The sequence below is a fragment of the Talpa occidentalis genome, unplaced genomic scaffold (assembly GCF_014898055.3).
Source record: "Talpa occidentalis isolate TD23 unplaced genomic scaffold, MPIMG_talOcc4v2.1 talOcc4.2, whole genome shotgun sequence".
NCBI lineage: Eukaryota > Metazoa > Chordata > Mammalia > Eulipotyphla > Talpidae > Talpa > Talpa occidentalis.
The window spans coordinates 152,555,682-152,569,805 of record NW_023602073.1 but is presented as its reverse complement, the minus strand read 5'-3'; the positions used below and the strand labels follow the sequence as shown (position 1 = coordinate 152,569,805).

The 14,124-nt window shown below is 70.3% G+C and overlaps 1 protein-coding gene across 1 annotated transcript; it reads left to right on the top strand.

Annotated features, from left to right (window-relative positions):
• The first annotated feature begins 12,973 nt into the window (after positions 1-12,973).
• On the top strand, positions 12,974-13,917 carry GPR31 (G protein-coupled receptor 31). Its single transcript, XM_037518805.1, is given in 2 exon segments — positions 12,974-13,268; positions 13,271-13,917. Coding segments are annotated over 2 exon segments (942 nt in total).
• Positions 13,918-14,124: the final 207 nt, after the last annotated feature.

Genomic DNA, 14,124 nt, shown 5'->3' with positions numbered 1-14,124 from the left:
AGACGGCCCCGCCCCGCGGCCCCCCCCAGGCCCACCGGAGGGGGCTCTCCCTCCGGGGCATCTCCAGGAACCAGCACGTCCTCTGAAGGTGACGGTTCTCCCCGCCCAAGACCAGACGTTTCCTGAGATCTGGGCTTGGCTAAGCCCGAGAAGAAACAGGAAGTCGTGACCAGAACCTTCCAGAAGGAAAAGAGAAGTGAAAGCGAGGCTGGGCCCCTGGCCGGGCGTGGCTGCGGCCTCCTGGAGGGACGGGCACGAGTCCTGACGTCTGTCCTGCAGAGCCCCGCCGGCCGGTAGTCTGGGCGGTCCCCGCGGGTGACCCTGGGGACCCCCTGCAGAGACACTTGTCCTGGAGTCACCTCACGGGTGACTTTGCGGGGGCAGAGGCCACGTCCTACGGGCAGGGAGCCCGTGGGGACCCTCCCAGGCCGCCTGGCCCCTGGGCTGGCCGGCACCACTGCCGGACCTTGCCTGGGGTGAGGCTCCTGCTGGGTTTGTTGCCTGAAGCAAAGGCCTCGCGACAGTCAGGGTTCGCTGGGGTGCCAGCTGCGGGCTCAGATCCTGGACGGCCCCCGGAGCGCACACGTCCATCCCTGCCCCAGGGCAGTGGAGTCCACGGGCAGATGTGCAACCCGATGAGTGTCCTCCCCTTCCCGGGCCTGGTGTCCACCCACAGGCGGCGGCCTCCCCACGCCCCGCGGCCAGACCCGCAGAAAGGCTGATGCCCTTGGCGGGGCGGTGCCAAGTCTGAGCCCTGCAGACCCACGTGGGCCAGCACGAGGAGGCCCTGCTGACCGTCCCGGCACACAGGCAGTGTGCCCTCTGCAAGGACCAGCCAGCAGGCTGCCCAGGTGTGTCCTCCTGACCCTGGGCTGGCTCCCTGGGCTCCCTGCTATGGCCCACCCAGCAAGGCCTGGGATGGTGCCAGTCGGGGGCTTGGTCAGGCTGAGCCCCCAGAGTGCACGAGGAACCAGGGACACCAGGCGGGCAGCAGTGCCAGAGGGCAGCACGTGTGGACGGGTGCTTGCCGGGCCCTCTGGGCAGAGCCACGCCAGGAAGAGCAGCAGCAGAGGCAGTGCCCCCTGAGGCGATGTCCTCGCCGCTCTGACCAGGAGCCCGGCTGGTAATCACCACCATTTATTTACAACTTCTGGGCAACACGAGTGGCCCGAGGCCTGTGTGCGGCTCTGCACCCCCGGCACGTCAGCACGACATACTCTGTCTCCTTTTCAGCAGCGCTGTGCCCAGGAGCGCGTGGGGCGGGGCGCTGGGCGGCCGGTCCAGGAGGATGCGGCCTGCCCGGTCTCTGACCGTGACCCTCCCCGTCGCGTGCTGGGTCTCCTGGCGGCCGTCGCTGTGCACGGTCCTGGCAGAGCCGTCCGGGTGTTCCCTCCTGGTGAAGCGGGCGGTGTGGACCTCCTTCTGCCCGTTGGTGAACACAATGGTCCTGTCGCCGTTCCTGGGGGCGAGACGTGCTTGTGCGTCCCCTGCCGGGATGTGGCGGGCGGGCCGGCGGGGCAAGTCCCGGTGCAGGACACGAAAGGCCGGCGGAGGCACGAGGTGGCTCAGTCACGCACTAGGGCCGTGGGCTTTGGGGCCACGGTGGGCTCGGCTGGGGTGGGGCCTGGGCTCTGGCTCTCTGCTCACGCCGGTGGGACACGCCCGTCTGCCTTCCTGCTCCCGGCGCGGGGCCTGCGGGACTCGCCTCCAGACACCCGCTCGGGGACGCCGGGCCCCGTTAGCTTCACTGGTGTCAGGGAGGAAGCGAGGGCAGCGTCTGCGTCCACGTCCTCCGTCAGGGACTTAGACCGAGGTCCCCTGACCAAGCTTCCCACCTCAGGACATCATCTTCTGCTCTTTTTGCACAACCGTGGAGGCGCTTAGGAAATTTGAATTAATCTGAAGAAGTTACTGACCCCAGCAGCCGAGCCCTGAGGAGGCTTGGGCCTGGCCTGTCGCCGAGACACTCACCTTCCCACGAACATGACCGTGCCGTCGGGGAGCACGGTCTCCTGGGAGCCGTCGGGGTGCGGTTTCCCTGCAGGACACATTTTGTACGTGTGTGACCGTGACCACTCGGAGCAGCCCGTGTGCGCGGGGGTGGCGCGATGCAGGACCCTCGGGGGGATGACAGGCGCCTCCACACAGGCTCGTGCCCACTCTGCACAGGACATGCTTGCGCCGAGCACGCGTGGCTCGTCCACAGTCTCCACGGTTCATGGAGAGACTGGCCTGCAGCCGCTGATTCGGGCAGCCCTGCTCAAGTCCAAGTTCAAGGACGAGAGCATTGCTGGAAAACAGCACACGCGGGAGGCGTGTCCGCGTCCAGGGCCCTGCTGCGGTCCAGCCGGCACAGGGATGCAGTGCCTCCCGAGGGGGCTCCTGTGCCCAGCTACCTGGGGAGACATAGCCACTCGGCGCTGGCCTCCGGGACGCGTCTCCTCCTGCTCTCACACTTTCATTTATGCGTGGACGTCATGCTGGGCGACCGGCCTCCTTGGCCTCTTGCAACACACAATCATGTCCCCAGCTCCACTGGGGCCCTCTGATGGCCAGCGCGCCCTCCCCTCAGGCGTCCCCCAGCCCGCCCTCCTGTGAGGCATCAGCCGTCCCACACCCGCTGCCGTCCTCTGCTCACGGGCTCCTCACAGACAGACCCCCGCCCCCCGGGCCCGGCCCCTGCTGGGCGCTGCGTCCACTTGCTCCCGCAGCCCGTCCACCGCGTCTGGGCACAGAGAAGCTGCCGGGGCCCAACTGGTTAGTCTTTAATGTCCGCTTGGGGCCTTTTTACCCTTTGTTTTGTCGCCTGCTGCCCGTCTCCGGCAGGCCGGGGGCAGCAAAACACACTCAGGAGACGCACGGTGCAGGGGGGACAGAGTCTGTGTCACTCGTGACGGTCAGTGGGCGGGCGGGTGCTGACCGCCGCACGAGCCTCCCCTGGGCAGACCCCAGCAGTGTCCCCCAGAGGGGAGGAGGGCAGGCCCGTCCAGTCGTGCCCCCGAGCAGGAGTGAGGCCCGTGGGAGGAGCTGTGAATGGACCCGCCCGGGCTCAGGAGGTCTCAGAGCTCAGGGCAGCGGCACGGCATGGGCTGGACGGGCTTCTGAGGAGCAACGGCCACTCCCAGGGCCCCTGACCCTGCTGTGGTCGGCAGTGACGTCTCACTGCCAAGGGCTGGCCTGCTCAGGGCCACGAGGGCCGCGTCCTCCCCGCTGCGTGCCTGCGGGTCAGCACTGAAGGCCAGCGTGAAGGCGGGCGCGGTGGCACAGCGGGCTTGGCCAGAGCTGAGGACGGGGACGCGGCCCCTCGGGCAGAAGCTGCGCTGGCTTCTCGGTCCCGGCTGCTGGGAACAAACGCGGGGGAGGCCTGGGCTTGTCCGGCTGTTGCTAACCCCGTCCTGTGGGTCCCGACCAGGAGGGGCCTCAGACGGGGGCAGCTCTCGGGCCTCAGAGGCCCTGCGTGGGCAGCCCTGCCTGTCCGGGCGCTGGCCCCAAGGGGACGGGTGACTCTGGGGCTTGATTTGGAAACTATTTTTTCCCTTTTCCGTGTTGCGCACCAACTGCGTTAACGTTCCTTTCCTCTGAAGGGCTTATATGTTTGTCCTGATGTGGTGGATGGCAGAACCTATTTGGAGCGGGCAGGTTTGGGGGTTCTGGGGTGCCCCTCTCCCCGCCCCGTAACACTCCGTCCTATTGTCCTGTCCCTTTGCAGTCCCGGAGGTCAGGCTGCCGCAGGGTGCGGGCAGCACCCCCACAGACCTGCTGTCACACTTCTGGGGAGACAAGGGGAGTCCCCAGCAGGACCGGGCAGTGAGGTGAGGTCATCGCGCCTTTTCCAAGGCGACTGTGGGGCTGAGGGAGTTTGGGGCTGTGGCTTCCTCGCTCAGAGAGACGCAGGCCCGCTCTCTGGGGAAGTCTGGGCTCGTGTGATCTTAGCTGCGTAACTTGAACGCTGCTAACCCCCACCCACCCGCCAACGGCCGGCAGAGCAGGAAATCCTGCGCCATTTAAAGGTTTGAAAGCAAAGCAAAGGATCTTTGCTCCTGACCTCCCCTGTAGGTCAAACCAGGAGCCACCCCTGGGCGCCGCCAGGGCTGCCCCTCCGAGAGCTGCCAGCAGCAGCCTGTCTGGACCTGCAGGTCCGCCCCGAGACAAGCCAGAGTCTGCAGCGCGGACGGGGATGCGCCCTCTGCAGGAGGGTCAGCCCAGCTGTTGCACACCGGCCCCCGCTGGGAGCCAGATTTTACTCTCCCTGCTGCGCAGGCCGGCAGGAAGCGGCGCCGAGCACAGGGTCCGGGCAGACCGTCCGTCCCAGGGCAGGCCGGAGGCAGAGCCAGAGCCCAGAGCCTGGAAGACGGAGCCTTCGGCGCCCTGGGGGCCGGCGGGTCTCCCGGACCATCTCCCCCAAGCCTCAGCACAGAGGCTGCGGACAGGTGGGCGCGAGGGGAGGCTATGCAGGCAAGGGGCGCACGGGTGGGCGCAGGGCGGGGCGGCCCGGGCCAGCGGGGCTCAGCCCAGCGATGACGAGGACCGCAAGAGCCTGGCGAGTCCATCTCGGCACACGGCAGCCAAGCAGGGCGCCCGCGCGGCGGGACACAAGGCCGCACCAGAGGACGGTGCCCCCCCGAGGGCGTGTCCACCAAGCCGCGAGCCCCTCTACTGAGGTTCTGTGGGCCCTGTGGGACCCCGGCCCCCCTCGTTCTCGGGGACATTGTCCTGGTGCCCAGAGTTCCTGCTCGACCCCCAACCAGGGCCTCAGGGGCCTCTCACCAAGGCCAGAGTCCCGGCCTGGGCTTCTGCAGGAACAGCCCACAGCAGAGACCGTGTTTGACCGGGGACACCACGTGTGTCCACGTGTGTCCACAACAGGGCCCCCAGGCAACAGCCCTGGTCACCCCTACCCCAGCTGCACCCCAAACACACCCCAAGCTGCCCACCGCTGTGCTCATGCACACGAGACTGCCCATGGGTGGGGCTGCCCATTCCAGGTGACCCCTCGAGGCCCCGCTCACTTGGACTTCGAGTTTCTTTTTTTTTTTAATATTTATTTATTTTTGTACAAGAGCTGGGGTACAAGCCAGATGCACGGGGGGTGAGAGGACTCACCAGAGACAAAGTGGGGAACAGAACAGGCAGACTGACGAAATACACTGCTGAGGGAGCAGCGGGGAGACAGGAGAGGTCTGCACGCCATGTGGGACCCTCACCTGCCGGCCGGGATCGAACCGGCGCTGCAGAGGCTGCGGGCAGCTTGACAGCCCAGCGCTCAACCGCTGTGGCACCGGGGAGGCCCAGACTTCGAGTTTCTTGCCTTCGTCCTGCGCTGCTCACCCCACGCAGGGACAGACCCGCGCTCAGGCTCGACGCTACCACCTCCCCAGGGATCCAGAGACAGCTCCGCACACGACCCCCTTGTGAGTTCTCAGTCCCCGAAAGGGCAGCCGGGCGCCCCCACCGCGAGGGCCACGGCTCCTCCGCGACGCAGTGAAACGCAGTGTCCTCCAGACGCCGGGAAACGCAGAGGGAAGCAGCTCGGCTGCACAGGACGGGGATTCCCAGCCCGTCTGCGGCCTCCCTGGCCCCCTGCTCGCTGCCGGACGCCCTCTGGGTGCCTGGCCCGGCCGTCCTCACGTGTAAATTCTGGCACAAGGGGTTGATTTTGTTTTGCAAGTAGAGGACGGAAGCCAAAGAAGGAACGTGGGGCACACACCCATCCTCCAGAACCGTCTTTGGGCTGATGTGTAAGACTCATCCAGCAGCTGCCCCTGCCCGGCTTCACCTGATGGCCACTGGACACTCCCTGGAGCCGACGGGCGTGTGGGGCCTGCAGCCTCCCCGGGGCCCACTGCTCCGCCCAGCACGGGCCCGGCGGGGTCTCCAGCAGTGAAACCCCAGACCCTGACCACGCGCCGTGTTGGGAGTGTGCAGCAGCCGCGTCTCAGGGCGCAGCTATGAAAACACCTCGTTTCTGGGGGAAACTGCACCTTAAGGAACCATCTGGACGCCGCCCACTTCTGGAGGCCCTGGTGCCCGGCTGGCCAGGGCGGGGGCAGCGTGGCTAGTGCTCCAGAGACAGGTGGGTGGCCGCCCACCCAGGGAGTCCCCGCAGCACATGTCGGCTTGGTCCACTCGACAAACGGGCCGGCAGCTCAGGACGGCGGACACCCCTACTCTGCACAGTGGGGGCCAGCGCCCGTCAGGACACACGTAGTGAACCTTCACTCTGGGGCGACACACGGTCACGGTGCGGCGGGGACGGAGAGGGGCTGGCGGTCACCTCACATGGGCGCTGTGCACGCGTTTGCACGCTAGAGACCTGGGTTCCGGGTTCATGGAGCCATTAACGGGAGAAACTCAAGAAGCTGAGCCCAGGGAACGAGCCCTGCGCCCACGGCCGCTCCCCACCAGGCAGCACTGCCCGGGCGAGTGGGGCCAGGAGCAGCGCAGGAGGCAGCCTGCCGGGGGCTGTGCTCGGGGCCATATCCGGGCAGGGCCCTGCCTGCGCGAGGTTGTGCGCTCCGAGGCCCGCGGGCCGGTGTGGGGGATGGGGACGCACATCCCGGGCCACCACGGCCAGGGTCACCGCCCAGGCACTGGCCTGAGAGCTGGGCCTCTGCTGCCACCGCGCCCTCCCTACCCGCCCCCATGTGGCGCCGTGACTGGCCGGCTGGGCTCACGCTCACCTCGCTGCTTGTCGGGGGGCCGTGCAACCTCCAGGCCAGAGGGGAGCCCCACGTGAGCCATCTGCACGTCCGCCGGGCGGTGAGCCTGGAAGCAGAGGCACCCGTGGGGCTGCGGTCAGGGCCACGCTGGCACTGGGCTTGGCCTTTCCGCAGGGCAGGGGCCTGGCCTGCCCCGGGCAGGGCTCTCGCCTTTAAAGCCCCAGAAAGCGAGACCTGGGACTTGAGCCCCTCTGGGAGGGGCTGTGCCGCGGGACCCCGAAGCCCCAGTCCCTCCTGGGCAACAAGTGCGAGCCCCAGGTCCGGAGCCCCCAGGCCAGGAGCCCCCAGACCGCCAGCCCCGGGCCGGGCTCCCCTGTGCAGACTGGGCACGGCTTCTGACCTTGGGCCCCAGCTTACCCAGAGTGACCCGGATAATCGTCTCTCCTGGAATCCTGCTCGTAAAACTCCCAAATTCTGCGACTCTACGTCCCCGTGTGGGAGACCCCGCCACACACCGGGTCCCCCCACAGCTCCCCAAGCAAGGCGCCTCTCCTGACCACGCCGGCTGCCTGCCCGCCCCTGCTTGCCACCTGCTGGGGGCCCTTCCACGCAGCCCCGGCCACCCCGGGATGCCCTCATGCCCCTGCCCCGGCTACGCAACCCAGAAGGTCCCCAGACCTCGCAAAGGTGACTGGGGGTCCCTGCTGATCTAGCAGTAGGCACCTCCTGACTTCTCACACGTGGAGACTGATGTCTGCTCCACCTGCACCCAGTGCTGGCGCCTGGGGAGGCGCACAGAGCCAGCCACGTGAGCCGCCCTCTGGGGGAGCGGTGAGCCCTGGGCCCCACCCACCCACCCGCGCTGGCCCACAGCCTCCCGCCCACGGCTGCCCACAACCGCCCATGGCCACCCACACCTGCCCACGCCTGCCTATGCCCACGGCCGCCCACGCCCACGGCCGCCCATGCCTGCCCACGGCCACCCACATCCACCCACGGCCACCCACATCCACCCACGGCCACCCACATCCACCCACGGCCACCCACACCTGCCCACGCCCACGCCCACCCACGCCCACGCCCACCCATGCCCAGGCGCCACCACAGGCTTCCTGCCTGCCCTGGAGACCTCACGACCCGCAAGGGCCTGACCTCGCTTGGGGCACTTGCCAATCACGGTGCGGGGGGGCACATTGGTGTGAAGGCCAGAAGCCTGGACACCCTGCCGCCCTGCCCTTCCCTCGCCACCCCCCCTCGTCCCCTGCCCCCTGTGCCCCCCGCCCCCCGCACTCCCTGCAGCCCCGCCCAGCCCCCCGCCCCGCATGCGAGCAGCAATGCAGACAGGCTGGCCGTGTCCCGCTCGCCAGAGCAGATGCGCCGCACTCCGCCCTCGGCCCGGGGCGTCTCATCCCCACTGAGGCGCGGGTGGTGGTCGCCCAGGCCGGGCGCTCTGGGCAGCACCCCCACCCCAGCACCAGGGCAGGAGGAACCTCCATACCTGTGTGTCCGGCCCGCCCCTGGGCAGGGCGGAGGCCAAGGGTGGCCTCTGGGCCTCCATCCCCAGCGCCCCTGAGGCCCTGAATCGGCCCCGCAGCTCCTGGTCCCGCCTCCTCAGAGCGTCCATCTGGTGCTGGAGCTGGCCGTGGGCCTCTGACCAGCGCACCTCCTGCCGCCGGAGCTCCTCCCGCAGGGCAGTCACCTCCTGTTGCAGCACCTGCCGCGAGGGGACAGACTCAGGCTGCACCCCTGCACCCCCCGCGCCTCCTGTGCCTCCCCTCAGCAAGGCCCCTCCAGAGCCCAGGCCGGTCTCTGACACTGCCAGGCGCCGGGGACTCTGCCAGGGGACAGCAGCTCCCTGCGGAGAGGCAGGGTGCAGGGGTCAGTGGGTGGGAGCCCACAGCTGCTCACAGCTGCCCCACAGCTGCCTTCCTACCATGCGGGTTTCAAAACAGGAGCAGTGACCGTCGGCGACACTCAGGCACGTCCTGTGTACACGGACCAAAGCTGTGCCGGACAGGGACTGCCCGCCCGGGCAGAAGGACTGAGCGGCCCGCACTGGGGCAGAGCTACAAGACCAGGGCTCCAGGGACATTCTCCTGCTCCTGGAGGCCGCTCCTGAAGGGCCAGCAGCGGCTGCGAACAGCCCCAGCAGGGAGGCTCAGCGGCTGTGTCACCCCGCGAGCCCCAGGGTGGCGGAGACGGAGTTTAGCTTTAGGATAAGTCGGTGTTTGTCCGCGTCACCCCAGCACTGACGTGGCAGCGTCTGGCCCGGCAGGGCTGTGGGCACCCTCGGGAGGCCCTGCCCGCCACGCGTAGTCTGCCGGGGTGCTGGGGTGAAGGCCGCAGAGGGGCCGCAGGGGCGGGTGCACCCAGCTAGACAGGGAGCTCCGCGGCGCATGCATGGGCTTCTGCACGAGTGTGGACACGTGCACTGGTCAGTGTGGCCACAGGGCCAGCCCCGTCCGATGGCCGCACAGGCACCACTGGCCACAACTTTTCAGATGCCCTCAGGAGCGTCCTCGACGACGCTCTGACGGCCGTGCCGCTGGACGCCCGCGAGAAGGCCTGAGCGGGCTCTTGGGCAGCCCTGGCGGCAGTTCCCAGCCGGCCTGACGGGCTCCAGGGCTGTCCGGAGCGCTGGCTCCGTGGCCCGGCCCTGGGGCCCCTGTTCCTGCATCTGCGTTGCTCCCCCCGTCCCCTGCCCGGGCTGGCTGTCCCCACAGGGGCTGGCGGGCCTTGCAGGACTCAGCCAGGGCCCGCACACGATCAGTGCTCAGTGTAAGGGGCGCGAGCCGAGGGGCGGGCGGGGGTGGCAGCAGCAAGCACAGACCCAGGGGCTCGGGGGTGAGGTCATGGAGGGGGGCGGTGGGCACCCACTGTGGCATCAGGGTCACCAGCCAGGCCTGGGCGAGGCACTGGCTCCTGCTGCCCGGCCCTTCCAGGCCACCCCGTTGCCCTCGCTGTCCCCTTCCGCCGCCCTGTGCGCGGGCCGGGACTGGTGCGGAGCCCTGCATGACGGCCCCCGGGCCCCCGGGCCAGCCCCGCTGTGCGCCTGCCCGCCTGCCCGGCCCAGCCAGGGGCCACCGTGGACCGAACAGGGAGCCGACGCCCCGCAGGCCGGCCGGGCGCGTGGGAATTGGGAAGCGCGGCGGGAAGAGCCAGTCTCGTCCGCGTCTCACTTGTCAGCAGCACCGTCAGAGCTCGCGCCGTCCGTGGGCGTGGGGCTCGCTGAGGCAGCAGCTCGCTGCCCACCCTGCCCCGGACAAGCCGAGGAAGAGAGGAGCGTGAGGCCCCTGGGAGGAGGTGGGCCACATCCCCCTGCCAGTGTGCCCGGCGGGGCCCCTGGGCTGCCCTGGGGGGACGGCAGCGGAGCCTCCGTGGAGGGGCAGGGCCAGGGCGCTGGCTGGAGACTCCAAATTCTCACCCGCGGCCCAGCCTGAGCCCCGCTCACCAGCACCTCCTGGGCCACCCTCTCGGGGTGGGGCCCGGCCCCGCCATCCTCAGGGCAGCCTGGCTCTGCCGGCTCCTTGGCGTCGGGGCGCCCCCTCGGCATCCTGGCGTTGACGGGCCACCAGCAGCCGTGGCTTCGGCGGGGCCCCCATTGTGACCAGCGCGTGACACCACTTCCTGTCCCCCAGGAGGCCCCAGGAGGCCAGCTCAGCTCCCGGAGCCCGGAGCGGCGTCCCGAAGGGCCTCCGGCCCAGAGGAAATCCCCGAGGCCTGCGTCCACTTGCTGTCCACCTGGGGTGCGGGCGGTCTCGGCGGGGGAAGCCGCCTCCCTCCCAGCACAGAGGCAGCCCCGCCTGAGGCCGCCTGGTGCCTGCCTCCTCGGGGTGAGGACGGATTCCGGGGGCCCCCAGGGTGGGCGGCGCCAACCCTGCCGGGGAGTCAGGAAGCAGCCCGCTCCTCAGCTGACTCCTGCCTAAGGGGCAGCCCCCTCGAGCCGGCCGCGCTGTGCACCCCGAGCCGCAGGCACAAGACCGAGGGAGGCAGCGTGGGACCTGGACGCGCCTCCCGTGGGAGCCGGGCTGGCAGCCCCTCCCCCTCCCGCAGCCCTCACTGAGCCGCGGCCGCGGCCAGCGCACACCCGTGGCGGTGCGTGTCCCTCTCCGGGCCTCCGCGGCCACTGAACCGCGTTTTGACGTCTAAGCAAGTGTTGGCTGGAAGGAACGTCACGCGCAGGAGGGAAGCCACCCGAGTGGAGACCTGGAAACGGGCCGACCTTCATCCTCGCACGGAGCGCCTCCCCCGCCGGCCGGCAGCGGGCACAGGGCGGGGCGCGGGGCCGCCCAGGGGACACGCAGTGACCGTGCCGCCGCCGCCGCCCATGCCGCTCCAGGCAGGGCCACCACGACTGTCAGCGCGTCACAAGAAACCAAGAGCTAATGTCACGAGGGCGCGACGCGGAGTGGAGTCACAGCCCTCCGGGGTCGCCCCGAAAGGCAGACCCGCCCCTCCTCCTGCCCTGCTCCTCCGCTGGCTCCTGGAACGTAGCGGGAGCCGCCAGGCGCTGCAAGGCGGGGGCCACGGAGCCTGCGGGCCAGCGCCAGCTGCAGGGACGAGGGAGCCCGCAGCCCCAGGAGCTCCTCCGGGCACGGGACGCGAGGATACAAGGCCGAGTGGGGCGGGCCCGCGCCTGCGAGGGGAGCAGGGAGGCCGGAAGGGCTGAGGGCTGACGCGGGGGTCCGGGCCCGGGCAGGAGGGGGCGCAGACGCCCAGCCGCGGGCCTGGCAGGCCAGCAGGTCATGGCGACGGGTGTGCCGGGAAGCTGGGTCCTGCGGGAGGAAGGGGCACACCGGGCTGCGTCCACGCGGTCAGCGGCACGGCCACCAGGCGTCCACCAGCTGCCCTCCCCTCTCCAGTGCCAGAGAAGGCGGGGCTGGCCGTCAGAGCCCAGCCTTCCAGGGTCACGTGCGTGCCGGGCCGGGGAAGGGTGGTGGCGGTCTGGGGAGGGGTCAGTGTCCTGGAGGGGCAGCGGGAGCTCCAGGAACCGTGCGGGAAAGGCCACGGGGCTGAGAGAAACGACATGAGCCCACAGGGGCGGCAGGGCCTGCCGGAGGGGAGGGCGGGGGCCGGTGGCGTCCTCGGACTGGGACAGGCGGGCCCGTCCCCCTCGTGCCGCCCAGGGCCGGGCTGCCGCGCAGGTCCTGTCCACACAGCGCGTCCTGGGCACTGGACCCCACGCGTGACACGAGCTGCAGCAGAGCCATAGGCCACGGCCACGCCGCCCACGGCACCCTCCACGCCGCCCAGGGCACCCTTCATCGTGCTGCTCCTGCGACGCCTGCTCGCCGCCCCCCTGGACAGTGCCCCCCGGAGCCAGACGGGGTTGGAAGCTCCAGCTGCTTCTCTCCTTGGCCCAAAGCAGGGAACGCCTGACGGGCTCCAAACTCCTCAATAAAAACGCAGTAAACACCCTGACTTTGTCAAAAAGAGGCCCGAGGACCTCCACAGCCGGGGCGACCTCTGGCCAGGGACCTGGGGCACCGGAGCCGCCGCACCTGACAGACCCCCAGGTCCGCAGCGAGCAAGCAGGCCGCTCCCGTCCGGGCAGGCACGAGGGCGACGTCCCTGAGCGCGGTCCTCAGACCCTGTCCTGGGTTGAGACGAGCCTGTGATGTGGGGGTGGGGGGTCCCACAGAACCAGCCTAAGCCAGAGGGAGGACACACAGCTGTGGGCTGGGCAGCCAGGCCTCCGGGAGGAACCCCTGGAAAGCCCGTGGGCCCCGAGGCTGGGGGCACCCGCTGACAGTGCCCACGTGTGACGTCACCACGGAGCCAGGCAGCTCCAGGGCGAGGGCGACGGCTCCGGCCCCTCCCCGGGCTCGCCGCCCCCGCTGTACACCCCGGGGGGCCCCGCGCACCCTGGCTCAGGCCGGGAGGCCCGAAGCAGCCAGCGGGGCTGATCCTCTTGGCCATTGTAGGGACTCGGCCGTCCTGACACCACCCCGGCCACGTTCCCAGGGAGGAGCAGGCGCCGCCCACCCCTCCCTGTGGGCCCCCATGGGCCCCTCACAGCCCCCCCGGGCCCCATCCCAGGCGGGACTTGGCTCCGGCTTGACCCCGGGCGAGGCGAAGTGAAACTCAGCTTCCCCTTTCCAGAGCAAAACAGAAGAGAAAGAGGCGCGCGGGGGTCCCCCGCTCCGGCCCGGCCTCCTTCCCAGGCAAATCGGGCGCCTGACTGGCCGGTGCTGACTCAGCAGCTCCGGGGCGGGGCGCAGACGCCGCGTCTGGGGCTGCAGAGCGGGTCGTCCCCACCTGAGCAGAGGCTGCACGTCCACGGCGGGCGCAGAGCGGCCCGGGCAGAGCCCGCCATGTCCCTGTCCAACTGCTCGGCGCACAGCGCGGGGGTGGAGGTGGCCGTGGCCTCGCTGCTGCTGCTGGAGTGCGGCCTGGGCCTGCTGGGCAACGCCGTGGCGCTCTGGACCTTCTTCTTCCGCCTGCGGGTGTGGAAGCCGCACGCCGTCTACCTGTTCAACCTGGTGGTCGCGGACCTGCTGCTGGCCGTCTGCCTGCCCTTCTACGCCGCCTTCTACCTGGTGCACAAGGCCTGGGGCGGGGGCCCCGGGGCCTGCCGGGCGCTGCTGTTCCTGCTCATGCTGGGCCGGGGGTCGGCGTCTCCTTCCTCACCGCCGTGGCCCTCGACCGCTACTTCCGGGTGGTCCACCCGCACCTCAAGGTGAACCTGCTGTCGCTGCGGGCTGCCCAGGGCATCTCCGCCCTGGTCTGGCTGCTGGTGGCCGCCCTCGTCCACCCCGGCGTGTTCGCGCCCGGGTCCGAGTGCCCCCCGCAGGAGCCGGGCAGCTCGCTGTCCTTCAGCGTCCTGTGGCGGGAGGTGCTCCTCTGCCTGCAGTTCCTCCTGCCCTTCGGCCTCATCTTGTACTGCAACGCGGGCATCATCGGCGCCCTCCAGGCCAGGCTGCGGGACCCGGCCCAGCAGCCCCGGCTGCGCAGGGCCCGGGCCCTGGTGACCGCCGTGGTGGCGCTGTTTGCCCTCTGCTTCCTGCCCGGCTTCCTGGCCCGTGCCCTGGCGGCCACCCTGCGCCCCTGGGCCGGCTGCGGGCTGTGGAGGGCGCTGGTGCTGGCCTCCGACCTGGCCGGCAGCCTCAGCTACCTGCAGAGCGTGCTCAACCCCGTGGTCTACTGCTTCTCGCACCCCGCCTTCCGCAGCTCCTACCGCAGGGTGCTGCTCACGCTCCGGGGCCGCGCGCCCGAGGCCGAGGAGGCCCCCGGCAACCTCCGAGACTCCTGCTCCTGAGGCGCGGCCAGCCGCCCCGGCACCCGGCTCCCACCCGCACGACCAGCACCCTCCGGGACCGGCAGGAAGGGGAACTCGCCCATCGCAGCGGGGGTGCGGCCGGCAGGGCCGTCGGACGCGTCCCAGACCCAGCAGCCCTGACTGCCAGAGGCGCGGTCAGGCCGGAGCCCCGGGGCCGGCGGGGAGAGGGGCCACCAGCCTGGCTCC